The 17,229-nt window shown below is 49.3% G+C and overlaps 1 protein-coding gene across 1 annotated transcript; it reads left to right on the plus strand.

The window, feature by feature from the left end:
* Positions 1–1,684: 1,684 nt before the first annotated feature.
* Positions 1,685–9,652, plus strand: IGF2 (insulin like growth factor 2; the record flags this gene model as incomplete). Its single annotated transcript, XM_080619496.1, has 3 exons — positions 1,685–1,847; positions 8,804–8,970; positions 9,410–9,652. Exons 1-3 carry the CDS (start codon positions 1,694–1,696, stop codon positions 9,650–9,652), a joined length of 564 nt encoding a protein of 187 aa, XP_080475622.1. The 5' UTR covers positions 1,685–1,693.
* Positions 9,653–17,229: the final 7,577 nt, after the last annotated feature.

Raw genomic sequence — 17,229 nt, forward strand, 5'->3', positions numbered from 1 at the left:
AAAAAGTGTTAGTGGCAAAACACTGCAGCTAAGAAGTGTGGTGCAAACACAGCCTAGTGCTATCCCTGTGCTCCCATGTAATATAGATCAAAGACCCCCCAGTGTGCTCTGGGGGCTGGTGCTACTGGAAAAGCTGGTCCAGGTCTTATCACTTGCTGGTTTGAGCCCAATTTGTTCCTAGGGCTGCTGCCTCTCTTATCCAGAGCCCTGGTGGGGTTTTGCCAGCCTTTCAGGTCTCTGCCAGCACAGGCTGAGCAATACAATAGGCATCGAAGCATGTGCAGGGGGGATGCCCTCCTCAGCCCACCCAGACAAAACCTCTGTTTTGGCTTTTCTCACTGCTGATTCCTGTCCTTCCACTGCTCAGAAAAGTTTGAGACTTGTAAGCACAGCACATTTCTATCAGCGATGATTTGAGCTATGTGCTAGTAAAAACCTGGTAGCAAGGGTGGCTTTATTGCTGGCAGGACTGTAGCGGTGCCCCGGGGGAGCTGGGCTAATTTCCTGGCTGCGCTGCAGACTTCCCCTGTGACCTTGGGCGAGTCATTTAATCTATCCTGGGCTTCAGCTCCATCTCTGAGCATCCCGGGGGGCTGAGGTAATATTCATTAACTGATATTATTCTTGAGTTGCTCAGATGCTATGGTGATGAAGGCTGGATGTGAAACCCAGCATCTTGTCTGAGTGTTAGCAGGGAGCGGGGACGCTCCGCTTGAGATTTAGCATTACCCCATGCCAGCTGCTATCTTGCCATGCTTCTCCTCTTCATTTTGTGTTCACCTGTCAGGCCACCATCATTATTTGGCTGTATATATACTGTAATGGTCATCACTGAGGGACTGTAATGCCTTGAAACATCCAGGGGTTTTGCCTCATCCAATGAGGCAATAGCACCCTCACTTTACATCTGCAGAAGCTGACATGAAGGTAAAACTGTTTGCTGGAGCTGAGTCAGGGGAAATCTTTGGGTTAGTTAGCAAATATCCAGGGAGTTTCTTTTTTAATCCTTCACACCAGCTAATACCCCCTTGGCCGTTCTTGGTGATGCCTCAGGCAACTTTCCTGTGGGACTGCTTTGCTTCTGAGGGATGTCTTCTTGGTCCCAGCTCTCATCAGCAAACACAGCTTGTGCAATCAGCCCCTCGATTGCCTGAGCCTTGGCTGTACAAGTTTCTTGCATGCCCGGGGCAAAGGCCGCTCCCTGGCAAAACCCAGCTTTCCTCAAAAGCAGCTCTAGGACAGGTTGAAACTTCATTTGATTCTGCTTTGGGTGAACATGTGTTCATATCGGTCATGAAAACCTGTAATCAGAAATGAAAAAAAAAAATATCTTCCAATAATCATTTGAATGATCTGTCATGCAAAAGGGGTGAAAAATAAAAAATCATGCTGTTGAAATAGCAGGGGGAATAAAAGCCTTTCAGAGGTAGGCTGAAGTGGGATTTTACAATGGAAAAACTGCTTCGATGCAAACCTTGTCTGACCGGAGCAGCTGACTGGTGGGGCAAGAGCAGGGAGCCAGCCTTGCATCAGTGGCCAGCTCAGTGCTGCCGATCCTGCTGTGCAGCATGCTGACATGTCTGGGCATCAAACCCCAGGCATGCTGTGGCGGGAGGGCTTTGCCTGGAGTAGGTGGCAGAGAGGGGTGTCTCGTGCCACGTTAACACAGTGCCTTTGTCCCCAGGTGCAGAGGATGTGTGCAGCGAGGAGGATGCTGCTGCTTCTGCTGGCTTTCCTGGCCTATGCACTGGATTCAGCTGCAGCGTATGGCACAGCGGAGACCCTCTGCGGCGGGGAGCTGGTGGACACGCTGCAGTTTGTCTGCGGGGACAGGGGCTTCTACTTCAGTAAGTGCTGTGCAGCTGTTGGCAGCGGGCAGGATGCTGCTCCTACCCCATGCCTTGCTTCAGTGGAGCTGGGATGGGAGGGAAAGGAGGGGTTTCCCAGTCTGGCTGGGAAGGCTTTTTGTGATTGCCTTCTCCATGGTGGTAGGCCTGGAAATGAGTGAGAAAAGAAATATGCTAAGGGTGACATGCACCTGTCTTACACTGGTTTTGAGGACTCTCTAGTCCCATGAGGAAAGTGGGTCCAGCATTTGATGCTTGGGAAAGTCAAATGTCACTGGGGAGCCATAGGTAATTTGCTCACCGATGATGTTAAAATAATGTCTGCAGCCAGCTCTCTGCTGAGCTTGGGCCCTGGCTTATTTTTAAACCTTGCTGCCTATGTGCTGCACCTGAGAGCAGGCAGGGATCTGGGCACTCCACCTTTCTGTGCAGGCTTTGTTTGGGAATGGCAGCAGTTTCTAGGCTGCTCCCAAAACACGCTTTGTGGCCTGCTGGGTACCCAGTGGTGAACCTGTCTCTGAAAAGTGATGTCTTACTGTTTTTGCAGCACAGCTTGTGCAAAAAAAATGCAGTTTTTCAGTTGTCCACAGGGTGCAGGTGCCTTCAGGACAGTTGGCTGGATAGGGCTTTCTACCAGGATGCTTGGGTGTTTGGACTGTTGGCATTAGCAATACAATGGCTTAGCTGGCAAACAGGGAGGAAGAGAAAATCCCTAGCAGTGGACAGTCAGTAATCTATCAGCAAAGGTTTCTTGAGTTTCATGCATTGTTCTGGTGTTTTGGTCCCCTGCTCATCTTGGTAGAGGGAAGACCCTGTGTCTTGCTGCCCCCTGAGAACTGAGCCACAGAATGACTGACTACAGGAAAGATGCAAACGAAGCAGGGGGAAAAGGAAGGTGATACCAGCTGTACATGGTGCCGTGAACTTGGCAGTCTTGCCTCTGCCTTGGGAAAAGGAAACAAGAAGTCCTTTTCATGTAACAGGGTGTTTTTGGAGTAGTGGAGTTGAGAGCCAGCCTCCCTCTTGTCCCAGTGTGCCTGTGCAGAGAACAGGGTGCTGCAGGAGACTACCCTGGATGTCCCTTCCCAACCTAGGTCCTCAGCTAGACTTGGCTGAGGTTGGGCAGGGAGAAGCTCAGGAATCCTCCATCCAGCAGCAGCTGTGTAACTTTGGGCAGGTGGTTGGGCTGCAGGTGGCTTTGCAGCTCACTGGGGTGATCACCCTGCCCTATCCCAGCTGAGCAGCAGATGTTAGCACCATGTCCCAGGTGTTGCGGGCAGGTGGCGCTTTTGGGGACACCCTGGGGATGCTTCCTTCCTCTTGCCGAGGGACAAGGGTTTACATGTCAGCTCCCCTTCCTCTTCTCATCTCTTCTTCCACCTTTCCTCTGTCAATGAGCCGCGCGCCGTACCTTAGACAAGGCAATGACTCCAGGTCTGGCCTTACTGGTGCATCGAGGAGGCAAGCTGCTGTCCTGCTGTCACACCTCTTCCTCTGTTATATAGAGGAGAACCCATCTCCCTCCCATGGTTTCTCTTCCCTCCTCCCCCTCTCTGGGGATGAAAGGGAATGGGGCTTTTGTTTTATGGACAAACTGACCTCCTTTCACCTCAAGTAACCCAGCAGTCCAGGCCAAAATAAAAACACTTTTGAAGGCAGAGAAGTTGCTCGGTGCCAAGTGGCCAATCTGATGCTTGCAAGGGAATTCTTGCCTTTTTGGTTTTGTTTTTGTTTTTTTTTTTTTTTTTTTTTTTCTTTTTTTTATCCTCTCCTGTCCCCCCCTTTTTCTGTCTTGAGTATTTCTACAGAGCTCAGGTGCTGGTGATGAAACAAAGTTTCATTTTAACCACTTCAGCATCTGACCAGCCTGTGCTGGGCTGAAGACATTTGGGTGATGGCTCTCTTTGACGAAGGGCTTGGACATCCCCAGTTTGCTTCACTTTTTCCCCTCTACCTCCATCCGTTGTCCTCATAAAGTGATTCATTCTCCTGACCATATTCATCTTCGCTCCTAAACCCTCATGGCTGCACTATTGTCACCATCTAGGCTCAGTAGAGCATTGGTTATATTACATGAGCATGGGTTTACATCTTGAAACTGGACCTGGGTTTGTCATGAGTACTTCACAGCGTGGGACATGTGACCTTGTGTTAGCACAGGCTGCTCACAGTCATTTGTACAGGAGGTAAATTACTTGGGCAGCCTTGTCCTGCAAGTACAGGTGGGCCCTGCTGAATGGGGCTTGTTGCAAGTATCCAACTGGTAATTTTGGAAATAAACCCAAAAAATGGTACAAAAATGCATTACGGGTTTTCTGCTGCAGCAGTGATTTCAGATCTTAAACGATGCTCTACATTCTTACAAGAGAACACTTAGCTAGCGAAGCTACCTCTGAGATGCAGCACTGTTTGCACCCATGCAAGGGTATGCAGCTTGGTGACAGTGTGCCATTCCCCTGACATCTGGCGACGGAGTAGTATGCAGCCCAGACTGAGGAGGGTGCACCCCCTGATAACGGGGATGCCCATCTGTCTGCTGGCTTGGGGAGCAAGTCTAAGACCCCAGGTGCCCTTGGAGGTACCATGGCTGGCTGTTGCTTGGGGCTGAAGATCTTGAAGCTGACTCTGAGAGCTGGGGCTGAAAAAGAGCGACACCGGCAGGGGAAGGAGCCGGCAGCACCAGTGTTTCCTGCCACGGGACGCAGGGTGGGCATGGCAGTGTGCACCACTCCAGTCCTGTGCTGCATCCCAGGGGTGCCTCGGCTACCTGCAGCTGGAGCCATGCATGTGTTGTCCTCTGCCCCAGCTATGATTCCTCCCCTCCGTGACTTTTAAGGCTTTTGGGCACCTGATCTGCAGGTGCCACCAAGGTGGTGACATCCCACTGTGGCTCTGCTCTGTTGGGACCCCCTGTCCCTGCTCACTAGCACTCATCCCGGGGATGGCAGCATGGCCCACTGAGAGATGCTGAGTGCAGCTCTGAGCGAAGAAAGTGGGGCAGACCGAGAGGAAGCCCTGGCCGAGAAGTTGCTGTCATGCATTGCTGGCAGGGAGGGGAAAAGGGGCTGCAGGGGGAGAGACATCGGACTTCTCTGTAAACAACAGCTCCCGTTTCCTCCTTTCCAACAGCTGATAAGAATTTAGCTCTTTGCAGCCGCTTGTGCTGACAGGGCACATTCTTGCGCACCCGCCGCTCCTCCGAATAATACTAGGAAAAAGCAGGGGGGAAAGTGCGGTGCCCGGGTGGGGGAGGGACAGGCCAGGGGCACTGGGACGGGGCCCGGTGCCGCACAAAGGCCCCCTTGTTGCTCCCAACATTCCTGTGACAGGGGCGCAGGGGCTGTTTACACCCAAAGTCCCCTTCCACTCGGCTTGCCACCTGATTGACTGGATGAGAGGGGACCCGGCCAGGGTGGCACTGGCACCGCGCACCCTTCCCTGCAACCCTGGTTGAGAGTAGGGAACCTGGAGCAGCAGGGTGGTGATGCCAGGGAAGGGACTCTCCTGTCCCACTCCAGTGCAGAGGAATAGCTGTGCTGCAGGTACACGGCCACTGGGTTCTCCCAGGAATGGGTTTGGCTTTGTACTCCCACTGGGATGCTCAGCTCGCTCTGTCAGAATAGCCTGCTGCCAGAACGGAATAACCCTGGGCAGCCAGAGGGCTTTGAACCATTGGACTTTGCATTGCAGGGCTCGGCCCCTCAGCAGAGCTGTGGGAGGTTGTGGTGAAGCACGACTTGGAGAAAAGAGAGCATAGCCATTCATTGAAGGCCGAGAGGAAGCTCACTTCCTCAGGAGGAGGCGGTCATTGCTTCAGTGGGAAGTGGCTCATGTGGCGATGCAGACCGCTGCCCGCACAGCTCTCCCATGTGGGCAGGGGACAAAGGAGCAAATCCTTCCCTGGTTTTGGCAGTGGCAGTAAAGCAAGATGCCACCCATGGGCAGAAGCCAGGAAATTCAACCTTTAGTCCGTGCGTAAATTGTGTTACGGAACAAGCATTTTTCCCAGTCCAGGTCAGAAACGATATTGCTGTTAACCACCAATGTCCTGGCATCTCTTCCTGGGGTTGTTGTCTCCAGGTACTTTCGGGGACTAAATTCCTGTTTGTTTTGTTTGCCTGTTTTTGTTTTTTTTTTTTTTTCCTAAAGTAACTCTCCCACAGAGGATCGTATTGGCATTTGGCGAGATCAGCACGAACAATTATGTAATGGAAAATGTGCCCTATCGGACCATCGCGGTGGAGCTGGCAGCGGTGCCAGCAAGGGGAACAGCATGCAGTGGCTTTATGCAAGAGAAGGGGCAGCGCATGGGGCTGGTGGCCATGCATGTGCCCACCGATCTGGCAGTGCCAGTGAGTGGGGAGAAAAGGGCCATGCCACCATGGTGGTCCCTGCCGGGAGCTCAGCCTGGTGGCGCCACACCGGGGTGTTTGCAAGTGTGCTGCTGTGACCTTCCCATGTGCTCCCATGCCACAAAGTGCTCGTGTTGGCAAGGTGGTGAAAACGGTCCCGCTTTCCTTGGGTTTTTTCCCCACCCTCTTCTTTCCAAACAAACACATAGCTGCAAGCGGGCAACTTCTGTTTTTAAGAGGAGACATGTAACCTTTCAAAACCTCAACTTCTCCCTAGACTGTGCGTGTTGTCACTTGTGCAACCTTCTGTTCAGCGGGAGTGTGAATGCAGCCCTGTGGGGATGTGCTAGCAAGAGGGGGTGACTTGAATTTTTTCTCTTTTCCTTCCAACCTCTCCTTCTGCCCATGCTCAGGATGCCTTTCTGGAGCAACCTAATGCTTCAGCAATCTGCCACACACACAGGTTTGGGCAGTGGGGTCAGTAGGTGATGACTGGGGGCCATATGTGTTGCCGGATGCAGCAGCGGCGGTGCACGTCTCCCATACACCTTGCTGGGCATCGCATGCGTATAGAAGAATACTTGAACCTGCCCCTAAGCTGATTCCTCTCCCCCATCTTCCTTGGGCATTGCAACCTGGATTGCCTTCGCTGGCATCATTCATACAGCTGTAGGAACCCAACACACCTGTCCTGCCTTTAAAGGGAGGGACTAATTCAGTATGCTTGTTGGCCACAAGCATTTACAGAGAGAAAGTTAAACTCATCACAGTGCTCCCTTTGCTGAGCCTTTACCAAGAGGGAACTGTTCTTTTCACCTTCCTGCAGGGCTGGCTAAAGGTCATGTCTGATTTTTTTTTCCTAAGAAAAAGAAAAGGAGGGTGGTGGCTCAGGGGAGATGAATGTGAAAAGCAAAGCATTTGACAGGACTGCTGAAGGTGTGCTGCATATATGAGTCAGCTGCCCCATCGCCCTGCGCTCTGATGCTGTGCTCGCGTTCGTGACCTATGAGTGCAGCGGCAATGCGTGGGCATGGAGCAGAGGGCTCCCTGCAGATGGGGGCACAGCTGATTGTAACAGAGAGCAGTGTCCTGCTGCCAGGGGCTTTGCTCTTGCAAAGTCCATGGTGAAGTATGGTCGTGGGGTTTTGCATGCCAGCACTGCACACATGGGGTGCATTGTACATGCAGGACTGAGCTGAACATGCAGGTCTGCATTGCACATGCATGTTCATATTGCACATAAGGGGCTGCTTTTCACATGCAGGGTTGCACTGCACACACAGAAAAATCCTGTGCTTTGTACTCTGTCCTGAGGCACTTTGGGTGGGCACGCAGATGGAAATTTCCCCCAGGGAAATTGGTCAGCACCTTGCAAGCTAGGGCCCCGAAATACTCAACCAGGCCAACTACTTGAGTGCCTGCTGCATCCAGGGTGCAGGAGTGGATCGCAGGTTGTGCACAGGGCCAATGTGGACCGTTTTGTTTGTTCCCGCAGGGAGGTGGGGGCTCAGCATGGCATGGTGAGCAGCATTAGACATCGCATTTCCACTACTCGCTCTCAATTTTTCACATGCCCGAATTCTCCTGCATGGAATGTGGTACAGGATCCTGTTTGCAAGCCCCGCTGGTACCAGCTCTGCTCCCCTCCCTGGGAGCACCTTGTGCTGAGAAGAGGTGCTGATGGCAGTGTGTGGAGCCCTGGCTGCAAACCGCAGAACAGCGCAAGCACATACCATATCGTGCACGGAAGTCCAGAGAGAAAATCCCTTTGTTTTGGGCCAGTTTCTGTTTTGGAAGCCGCAATTCCCAAGCAAATTTGTTTTGAATTAGAAATTCAAATTTGCCCATGTCTTTTGAGAGTGGAAGGAAGACCAGTAAAACTGATGTAAAGTTTTCCTTTGGAGTGCTTTGGCCATCGTTAAGCGGTGATATGAAATGCACACGGTTGTTGCTGCACTGGACATGGGCTTTCTCATCCTTCTGCAGGCAGAAACGGCAGAGGAACCCTTATTAAAAGATTAAGTTTAATAGCTATTCTTGGCAGGTGCAGGAGCCTGTATTCTTTCTGCAGCTGTCTCAGAGCTGTCCCATCTGGTAAAATTTAGCCGCCTTGGTTCGCTTCACCTGCCTGAGTGTCGACCCGGCGGAGGGAGGTTGGCAGCTGCAACGCTGTGCTGCTTCTTTCTAATAAAACTCACTTGCCAGGATCAACATCGGAGACAGTTGCAGTAATCAGCGCAGTGCTGGCGGCGGGGCTGGGCTTGAGCTTCCTTGCTTTAGCTGCTCCCGGAAAGGCTGCCTGCGCTGAAGGTATACGAGGGGAATGAATCACCACCATAGAAAGTGCCTTCAATTTGTGCTGTGCGCACGCAGGGAGCCCTGTTGGCATTAACAGCATTTGTCTGGGACTGTCTTAATGTGAAACTCGTCTGGTTTGCAGGCATGTGTCGGCTGGTTTGGGAGAAGTGCTGCTGGTTTTGAAGCGCGGACCCACCAGTCTTTGGTTGCTGGTGGAGGGATGCCCGCAAGGGGATGGGTGCTGTTGAGGTGGGAAGAGGGTCCAGTCCAGGTTGGCAGCTAACACTGGGGTCTCTGCTGTTGCAGGTAGACCGGTGGGACGAAATAACCGGCGGATCAACCGTGGGATTGTGGAGGAGTGCTGCTTTCGGAGCTGCGACCTGGCTCTGCTGGAAACCTACTGCGCCAAGTCTGTCAAGTCCGAGCGTGACCTCTCCGCCACCTCCCTGGCGGGCCTGCCGGCACTCAGCAAGGTAGGAGGTCTGTGCTGGGATGGCAGCGCTTCTCTGAAATAGATAGCAAAAGAGAAGATGTGAAGGCCGTGGATGGGAGAGGAGAAACCCCCGGATGCAAAGTCTGTTGCTCCTGCAGAGCTTTTGAGATGGTCACCGTTGGCAACTCATGCTAAAAACCCTGTGCAAAGTCAGCTTTAATGAGTTGGGGGCCCAGAGGTGGGACAAATCATAGAAGAGTTTGGGTTGGAAAGAACCTTTTAATGTCATCTGGTCCAAACCCCCTGCAATGAGCAGGGACATTTTCAGCTGGACCAGGTTGCTCAAAGCTGTGGCCAGCCTGACCTTGAATGTTTCCAGGAATGGGACAGTGTTTCCATGGGATGGACGGAGTTCAAAGGGGGAAGCCTATCTGGAGGGCTTGCCGAGAGGCTAACGCTGCTATCTCATCCCCTTGCAGGAGAGCTTCCAGAAGCCCTCGCATGCCAAGTACTCCAAGTACGACGTGTGGCAGAAGAAGAGCTCGCAGCGGCTGCAGCGGGAGGTGCCCGGCATCCTGCGGGCTCGCCAGTATCGGTGGCAGGCGGAGGGCCTGCAAGCGGCTGAGGAAGCCAAGGCTCTGCACCGTCCCCTCATCTCCCTGCCCAGCCAGAGGCCCTCCGCGGCGCGAGCCTCCCCGGAGACTGCCGGCTCCCAGAAATGAACCCTGACCAGCTGTCTCGATTTTTGATCTCCCGGGGAAGGGCGGGAGGACTGGCGAGACCCGGCCCCCGAGCCCCTCCGTCCCCGGGGCCGCCGAGCCGAGGAGCGGGGTGGCGGAGCACCCTCACGCCGCTCCGGCCCCAACCAAACAACTGACACAGCAAGGAGGGGATGGCGGCGGCAGCGGCGGCGAGCAGCTCCTGCGGCATCGTCCTTTCGGGGTGGGGGGAGGGTTGTTTCGTTTCCCAGGCCTGTTTCATTCCCTCGCTCCCCCAGTATTTCCAAGCCTGTACTTGCAAAGGGACAGTTTGGCACTTGAACTTTTTGCTGCCGGGCGCTGCGTGACATCCCCGGTGCCAACGCCAGAAGACAAAAGAAAGAGCAAGAGGGAAAAAGGATTTGAAGTTAAAAAATCTTTTTAATTTTTTTTTTTTTTTTCTCGAGAAGAAGAGTCCATTCCTTGTCTTTCTTGACAATAAAGTGAAAAAATAAAGTAAAATGGGGAGAAATACTGAGGGATAGAATTTTTTTGCCTCATTCCCACCCCACTTTTTTCTTCTTCTTTTTTTTTTTTTTTTTTTTTTATTTGGTTTTCTTATTTTTGTAACTTTCTTTTGCACCTTTAAAAGAAAAACGTACCTGAGAAGATGTTCCGAGGAGCCCCCATCTGCATTTTTGTGTGTGTGCTTCATTACAAGATTCCAAATCGACTTGCACCTTTTTGAAATCATCGTGAGAAGGAGAGGAAGAGGAGAGAGAAAGCGAGAATGATAGAAGAAAAAGGAAAGGAGAAAGAAGAAAAAAAAAGTGAGCTGTTGCTCACTTTAAATGGAGGAGGCGTCTGCATTGCACATTTGCCACGGATTTAGTTGATTTATATATATAATATATTATATAACTTTTTTGGCAAAAAAAGCACTATTTTTATGGGACATTTTGTGTAGTATCTGAAGAGGGATTGTAATGTTTAAAATGTGTTATGGTGCTAAAGTAAGTTGGAAGGGAAAAAACCCAGAAATAGCAAGGGAGGGTGGGGAGGGAAGGACAAGATAGCGAATACTGAACTTGAAATTTTAGCTTTTCGTTTTAGGAAAAGTGTGATAAATGTGTTTCTTTTCTCTTCTGAAATATAGCTTGGTCATGACCATATGAGCTAGTTGGCTGTTACTCATGTACACAGATGCACGCACACACAGAAATACATCGACACGCATCCTTTTTTTTTTAAAAAAAAATATTAAAAAACCCAAAAAACAACCAAAACCACCACAATTTAGACTAAAAGGGAACTGTTCTAGAGACAAGCTATTTTGAATGGTGAAGGTATCGCCAGTTACAACTCAAGGCCCCGCTTCTGCGTGGACCCCCAGCAGAGCTTGTCTTCCAGAGCCACAGGGGACTTACCACTTTCCTCCCCACCCTGCAGTGCTCCGACGAGCGGGTGGGACAGTGGCCACCACCGCCAGACCCTGCAGAAGCACCAGCTCCGTGCCCCACCACCTCCTTTTCCTTCTCTTGCCCCTTGCGTCCTTCTCGCCGGACCTGCCCTCCCTGCCCCATGCCCCCCACCCTTCTCCTTGTGCCCCCTCCGGGGCTGCGGAAGAGGAGGGCTGCAACGGGTGGCTGCAGGGCTGGGACTGCTGCATGGGACTGGGGGGGGGGAAGGCTTGAGGCCTGGGACTTGAAGTCTCTGGCTTGAGGCCTGGGACTCAGTGAGTGGATGGGTTTGAGAGGTGGTCGAGGGCTGTAAAATAGGTTGGTTTTTAAAATAATATATATTATCTGTCTAGGAACCATAAAAAGGGGGGAATCAATTACATCTCCCTAATATACTCTCACTTGCTAATAAAATGGGGACACTCTGTTAACCAGTTCTGTACTTGCTTTGTCTTATATATCCATACATTTAAAACATAAAAAAAAAAAAGACTACTTGAATTGTATTCTATTTCGTGGTTTGGAGGGGAGGGCTAGGGGGAGTCTTGAGAGGGGAAGGATTTTAATGTATAATCCTTTTGTTTGTTATTACCTTGCAATGTTGAGCCATGAAGCCTTTGTTTAAAAAAATATGGCACTGCAATACACGACAAAGAAAATCCTTTATTTATTTTATTAAATATATATGGAAGGAATGAAAATCGGTCCAAATTAAAGGGGGGGGGGGGGGGGAAGGGGAGTGGGTGGGGAAGGCAGAAAAAACAGAGCAATTGCAAATGAGTGACTTTTTTTTTTTTTTTTTTTCCTTTTCATGTGTCTTTTTTTAAAAGAAACCTAGTTTTTATTTTTTAAAAAGAAAAGTAAAAGCTTTCCTGGATGCTTTGTACCAAAAAAGAAAAAAAGAAAAAAAAAAAAAAAGAAAAGAAAAAAAAAAAAGAAAATCTGTTTAAGCAAATAAATATCCATCCAGAATATGAAGCCTGACTTTTTCTTTTGCTTTTCATTTATTTTTGCTCCTGGGGTGAGAGTTGGGTGGGAAGAAGGCCACGCTGAGTGCCGCTCTTTGAGGAGGAGCAGAGTGTGTGGCAGCTTCTCTTTTTCAGGGCTCAAACCTGCAACAGAGGGTGACGTGCCCTTAAAAACAGCCATGAAACCTCAATCCCATGGCAGATGTCCCTCTGAACCCACTGGGATAAATAAGCACTCGGTGATTCTTGGTCACATTTGGGGGGTGTTTCCCAGTGGTTGTTGGTATTTGCTTAGCTTTTAATGATTTGGGCTGTTCCCAGGCACCCTAAAGCTGGACAGGAGCTGAAGATGTGTCAAAGACAAATAAAAGAAAAAAAAATAGTGTATCTAGCTGGGTTTCATAGTAGACAGTGCTTCTCTAGTTTCTTGGGGTTGATATAAGCCTCTCTTAAGTTTTCAGGGATCCTCATGTGCTGCTTTTTATCACATGCAACCATCACGCACAAATAGGAGGTAAAATACTGCAGTTCCAGGCTGGTAGTAGAAAAACTGATGGGCAAAACAGTGCCCAAACATCCCTAATCCCCCAAATTGGGACAGTCCATCTGGCGTGGCCAAGACCCCGAGTGTCACTGTGGGGTAAGAGACGTGAGTAAGGACTTCACCAAGTGCAACCTCCCGCCCCAGATGACTTTTCCACCTCAAAAATGGAGTTGCTGATTTAGGCACTTAAAAATAAATGTTTTACACCAGTTTCCTTTAAAAATTTCACAGTAAGCAAAATAATCTTTTTTTCTCAGAATTTGGAATTTTTGTGGTTGGTCAGGAGGATTTTTGCACAGATGCAGCGCTGGCTTCTTCTTTTGGACATGTGTTTCATTGCAGGTGGAGAAAAGATGTATCTGCCTTCCTGTCCCGGTCCCATCACCTACTGCAGACCTCTGGTTTTCTTTGCAATGAAAGGTGCCCCTGTGAAGGGTGAGGACTGAATTCATCACAGCTTCTGGTAACCACTGCTGGAAATTTTGCCTTTAGAAGCTTTCTTTGCTGTGTAAGCCGCTATCATGGGGGACATTTAGAGATGATAAAACCAAGCAAAACTTCAGCTAAATCTCTTGCCTGCATACCCCAAGGAGCAAAGCAGCAACGCTGGAAGCACCATAAGGGTGATGATGTTGTTTCCAAGCACAGCTCATCTTTAACACTGCTTTCTGTCTTACCCTGTTGTGGGTCACCATGGGGCCAGATCAGAGCAGCTCCTTTCTTTTTTGATACCAGAAGACTGTTCAAAATGTGCGAACCTGCCTTTTGGCTTGGCAGGGACTGCCTTCACATGCAAGGAAAGACTCAAGCAGCCACAGGGACCTCTGAGCCTGGTCCTAGCCAGTGGGTGGAAAATGGGGTGAAACTGGACCTTGGCTTCAGCTCAAGTTTATCCTGTTGCCTGCAAAACCTCTTTGCATGTTGGCAGATAAATCATGGTCTTAGCTTGAAAATCTCAGACTGCAGGCTTGAGAACAAACCCAAGATACCATGTTTGCTCAGATGGCTGGGCAGAATAGACTCTGATCTTTGTTATGATGCCTCTACACACAGATACAGCTCCAACTTCTTAGCTGCTGGGTCGCAGAAGCATGGGAGGCTGCAGCAGCTGCCAGCAGTGACCCCTGGGGAGGGACACCTGGAAGGTCCAGACACTCAACACACTTCCACATCCAGCCCAGCTGATGCAAGGACTTCCACATGCTACTCTGCTGATGTACAAGAAGGTGGGGAGGCAAAGGATAATTTCAGCAGAGAAGTCCTAAAATGACACCTGAGAGTCCCAGAGAAGACTGTGAAAGTCAGCCCCTCGCCCTAACCCAGCCCTAGATCTGGCCCCTGCGTCTCAGTATTGTCATGTAGGTCTGCAGGGAGCAAAGGCCAAATTTTTTGTCATAAAGCACCTCTTCAGAGGGCATTTTCCCAGTATGGTACACACAGGGATACTGGGAAAGAGGGAAAGTGCAACTTGCTGTAATGAAGTGGACAGAGTCTTTTCAAGATCTGTAAATCAGTGTCTCTGAATAGGGGCAGATACAGGGGGAAAACCTCCACCAACCAATGCACACTTTTCCCTTCTTTTCGCCTTCTACAGTATATTTTATTTTATTTTATTTTATTTTATTTTATTTTATTTTATTTTATTTTTTATTCCAGAAAGCGGCTGAGCTGTTTCCCCATCTTTCAGTGAGTCATACTAGTACTGTCAGGATGGACTGAGCCTCCAAATTGGTTCCTCTATCTCGATATCTCATAGCAGCTTCATCCCTTTCATTCCGCCTGCTCTCAAAACATTGTTTTTTCAGTGATGTACCTGCACTAAATGAAGGGAAGAACCATGTTTGGTTTTTTTTTAAATATACCTGATTTCCTTGCTGCATGTATTATTGTCCACTGATGTTTACATGGCTATGGGGAGGCCTGGGAAAGGTATTAATGTATCGGGGATTTTTTCACTTGTGTACACTCAACAGTAGACAAGACTCAGATGGTTTTTGCACTTCTCATTTGTAATGCAGAATCTATCAATAAAGCAAAGCAGCTATAACAACCTTCTGACATCTGGTATCTTTTTTTTTTCCCCCCACTTTAAGAGCAAAAGATCTGTAACACACCTTGAGGCTGGGATAGCACAGCAGTTCCACAGCTCCCAGTGCAGGCAATGGGGGAGCCTCAGTTTGCAAAGAGAAACAGACCCCATGTCCTGTTGCTGTCACTGAGGGGCTGGGAGTGGCTCTCACCCCTTCAGGGCACTGAGGATGCTCTGGCTGTCAGTGGTCAGTGTGCTGTGGGAGACACAACTTCAACGTTGCAGAAAGGCACAGATCCTTGCAGGAATCTTGGCCTGCTTCACTGCTACACTCCCAGCTGCGCATGTCCTAAGGAATGTTCATTCAAATCATGTCAGCATTTGCAGAGAGCCTGCCAGAGCCTCTTTCCTTGTCTTCTTCTTCTATCTGCCAACAGTGGACTGAAAGCTGAGGTTTCCAACCTGCCAGGCTTTGGCTCAGCAGCAAGCAATAGCCTGGAGGCAGGAAATTTCTGAACTAGAGAGGTTTTTGGCTTGGGCAACATGGAAGGTCAAACTTGACACTCAAAATGGGCTGTTCTTGTCTTAATCTGGCTGTTTGCAGCCCTGGGTTTGGGTTTGCAGTGCAGGCAGAGTGTGCAGCAGTGACTGAAGGTGAGCAATCCACTGTAGACCATCCATTCCCATGTGTGTTCTCCAAAGAGCAACATGGCAAGCAGCATTGGCTGGAAAGAATTAAGCATAACACAGTTTCAGATGGAAAAAAAGACACTATTCAAAATGTCTGAGTAATTGGCAGCAGCAAGAGACACATACTGAACTTACACCCTGTCACCAGCAACAGATCACCTCTTTCACTTCACAAAATCACTAGAGATAAATTCAGCTTGTACTGATTTTCAGAGCTCTCACATCCATTTCATGAACATGTTTGTGCTTCTTTGCTCGCCAGCTTTAGGAAGAGCAGAGCTCACAATTTGGGACAGTGAGAGGAAATAATGAAGCAAAGTATTTTCATGCTTTTCCATGGAAGAAGTGCTGGGACAATCTCTGTGCCTCCCTGTCCTCCTACCATTTTGTTTAGATGAAGGCCATGCTGTAAAAGACCACAAGCTTCAGCTGTGTCAGACTTGAAAGGAACTGATTTAGGAAGGCGGTCAAGACCTGGAGATCTTGCTATAAAGCTTGTTATTGGAAAAAAATATTATTAAAGAAATGAATAATGTATTAATAGAGATCTTCCCCAAAGCACCCAGGTTTCTTGTCTCATTGCCTCTACTGGCAGGCCAATGGTGTCTTATCACATCTGGTGGCTAGAAATCATCTCCTGACGACCAGATGAGGCCGTCCCGATGATATCTGTTCTAATGTCAGCCCTGTCTTTTGTCTTCTCTCCCTAGATGAAGAAACCATTTCCTCCATTTCACCAAAGTGCTATTCCAAGCTGAGCCAGCATTTTGGATACAATTTTCTTAAGCTCCATGTGAGAAGAACAGGGACCTCTGCTGATGCCCCTCTAACTTCTAGGACAAAGTATCTCCCCATCATCCCCCCTCACAAAAATAAAAAAAAAAAATTAGAAAAATCACCAGGAACAGGAATTTTGGATACTTGGTTTTCCCATCTCAAGCCAGAAGGGCACACTGCTAATGGTAATCTTTGTTTTCTTCACAGCTGGGGCATAGCTGCAAAGGGAGGGAAGCAATTAAGAGAATATTGAGACTTCATCTTCCAAGACGTTGTTGCTTCTGTTCCTCCTCCCGCTCCTCTCTGTTCCCTGTGCTTAGCAAAGAAAGCGGCAGGAGTATTATTTCTCAAGGCCTACACTGACGTCAATACGCAGGGTATTTATTTATGAAATCGAATCTAACAGTGGGGGAGAGAGGAGCGGAGGAAGATGGACGCGCAGAGCTAGCAGCTGCCAAGTTATAATAGAGCAGCAACCTCCCAGTATTTTTCTACTGTCTTTCTGGGGGAGGGATGCAATGCCCAGAGCTTCGGAGGCCCAAGGAAAGCGAGACAGAAAAGAGGAGCAGAAAAGGCAGGCTTAGCATTGAGAGCAAAGGTATGGTAAGGGGGGGACCTGAACAAGATAAATAGCCTGTTTCTGGTTCTGGGATATTTAGGTTCAGTGCTTGTGCAGAGAGGTTAGCACTGCAGACACTTGCCTTCAGGCAGGCTTTGACCAGGCTCTAGAAGCTCTCAACCTCATTGGTATTTAAAAACCAGGGGGAAATTCCAGCCAAACAAATCATTTCTCCTTTTGTTGACCCATTTTTGCTCCCTGTTTCACACTCAGGCAGCAAAACAGCTGGCTGGGAAGCCCTGTACTGAAGTTAACATGAAGATTAAATTATCCCCTGCAGTCAATGAGAAACAGTTTGTCCATTGATGTTACCATATGCAGAAGCATAGAAAGATGGAGCTCAGAAGAGTAGTTTCTTTTCTTTCCCAGGAAGATTACAAGCCCCTTTGAGAGCACCCTGATTTGGGAGGAAATCCTGAGGAGCTTGAGGAGCACAGATGACCATGACAACATAACGCCTTCACCTTCAGTTCTTGCAGGTGTTGACAGAAAGTGCCTTTGGGCATCCCTCACC

Source organism: Psittacula echo (assembly GCF_963264785.1).
Source record: "Psittacula echo genome assembly, chromosome: 5".
NCBI classification, from domain to species: Eukaryota; Metazoa; Chordata; class Aves; order Psittaciformes; family Psittacidae; genus Psittacula; species Psittacula echo.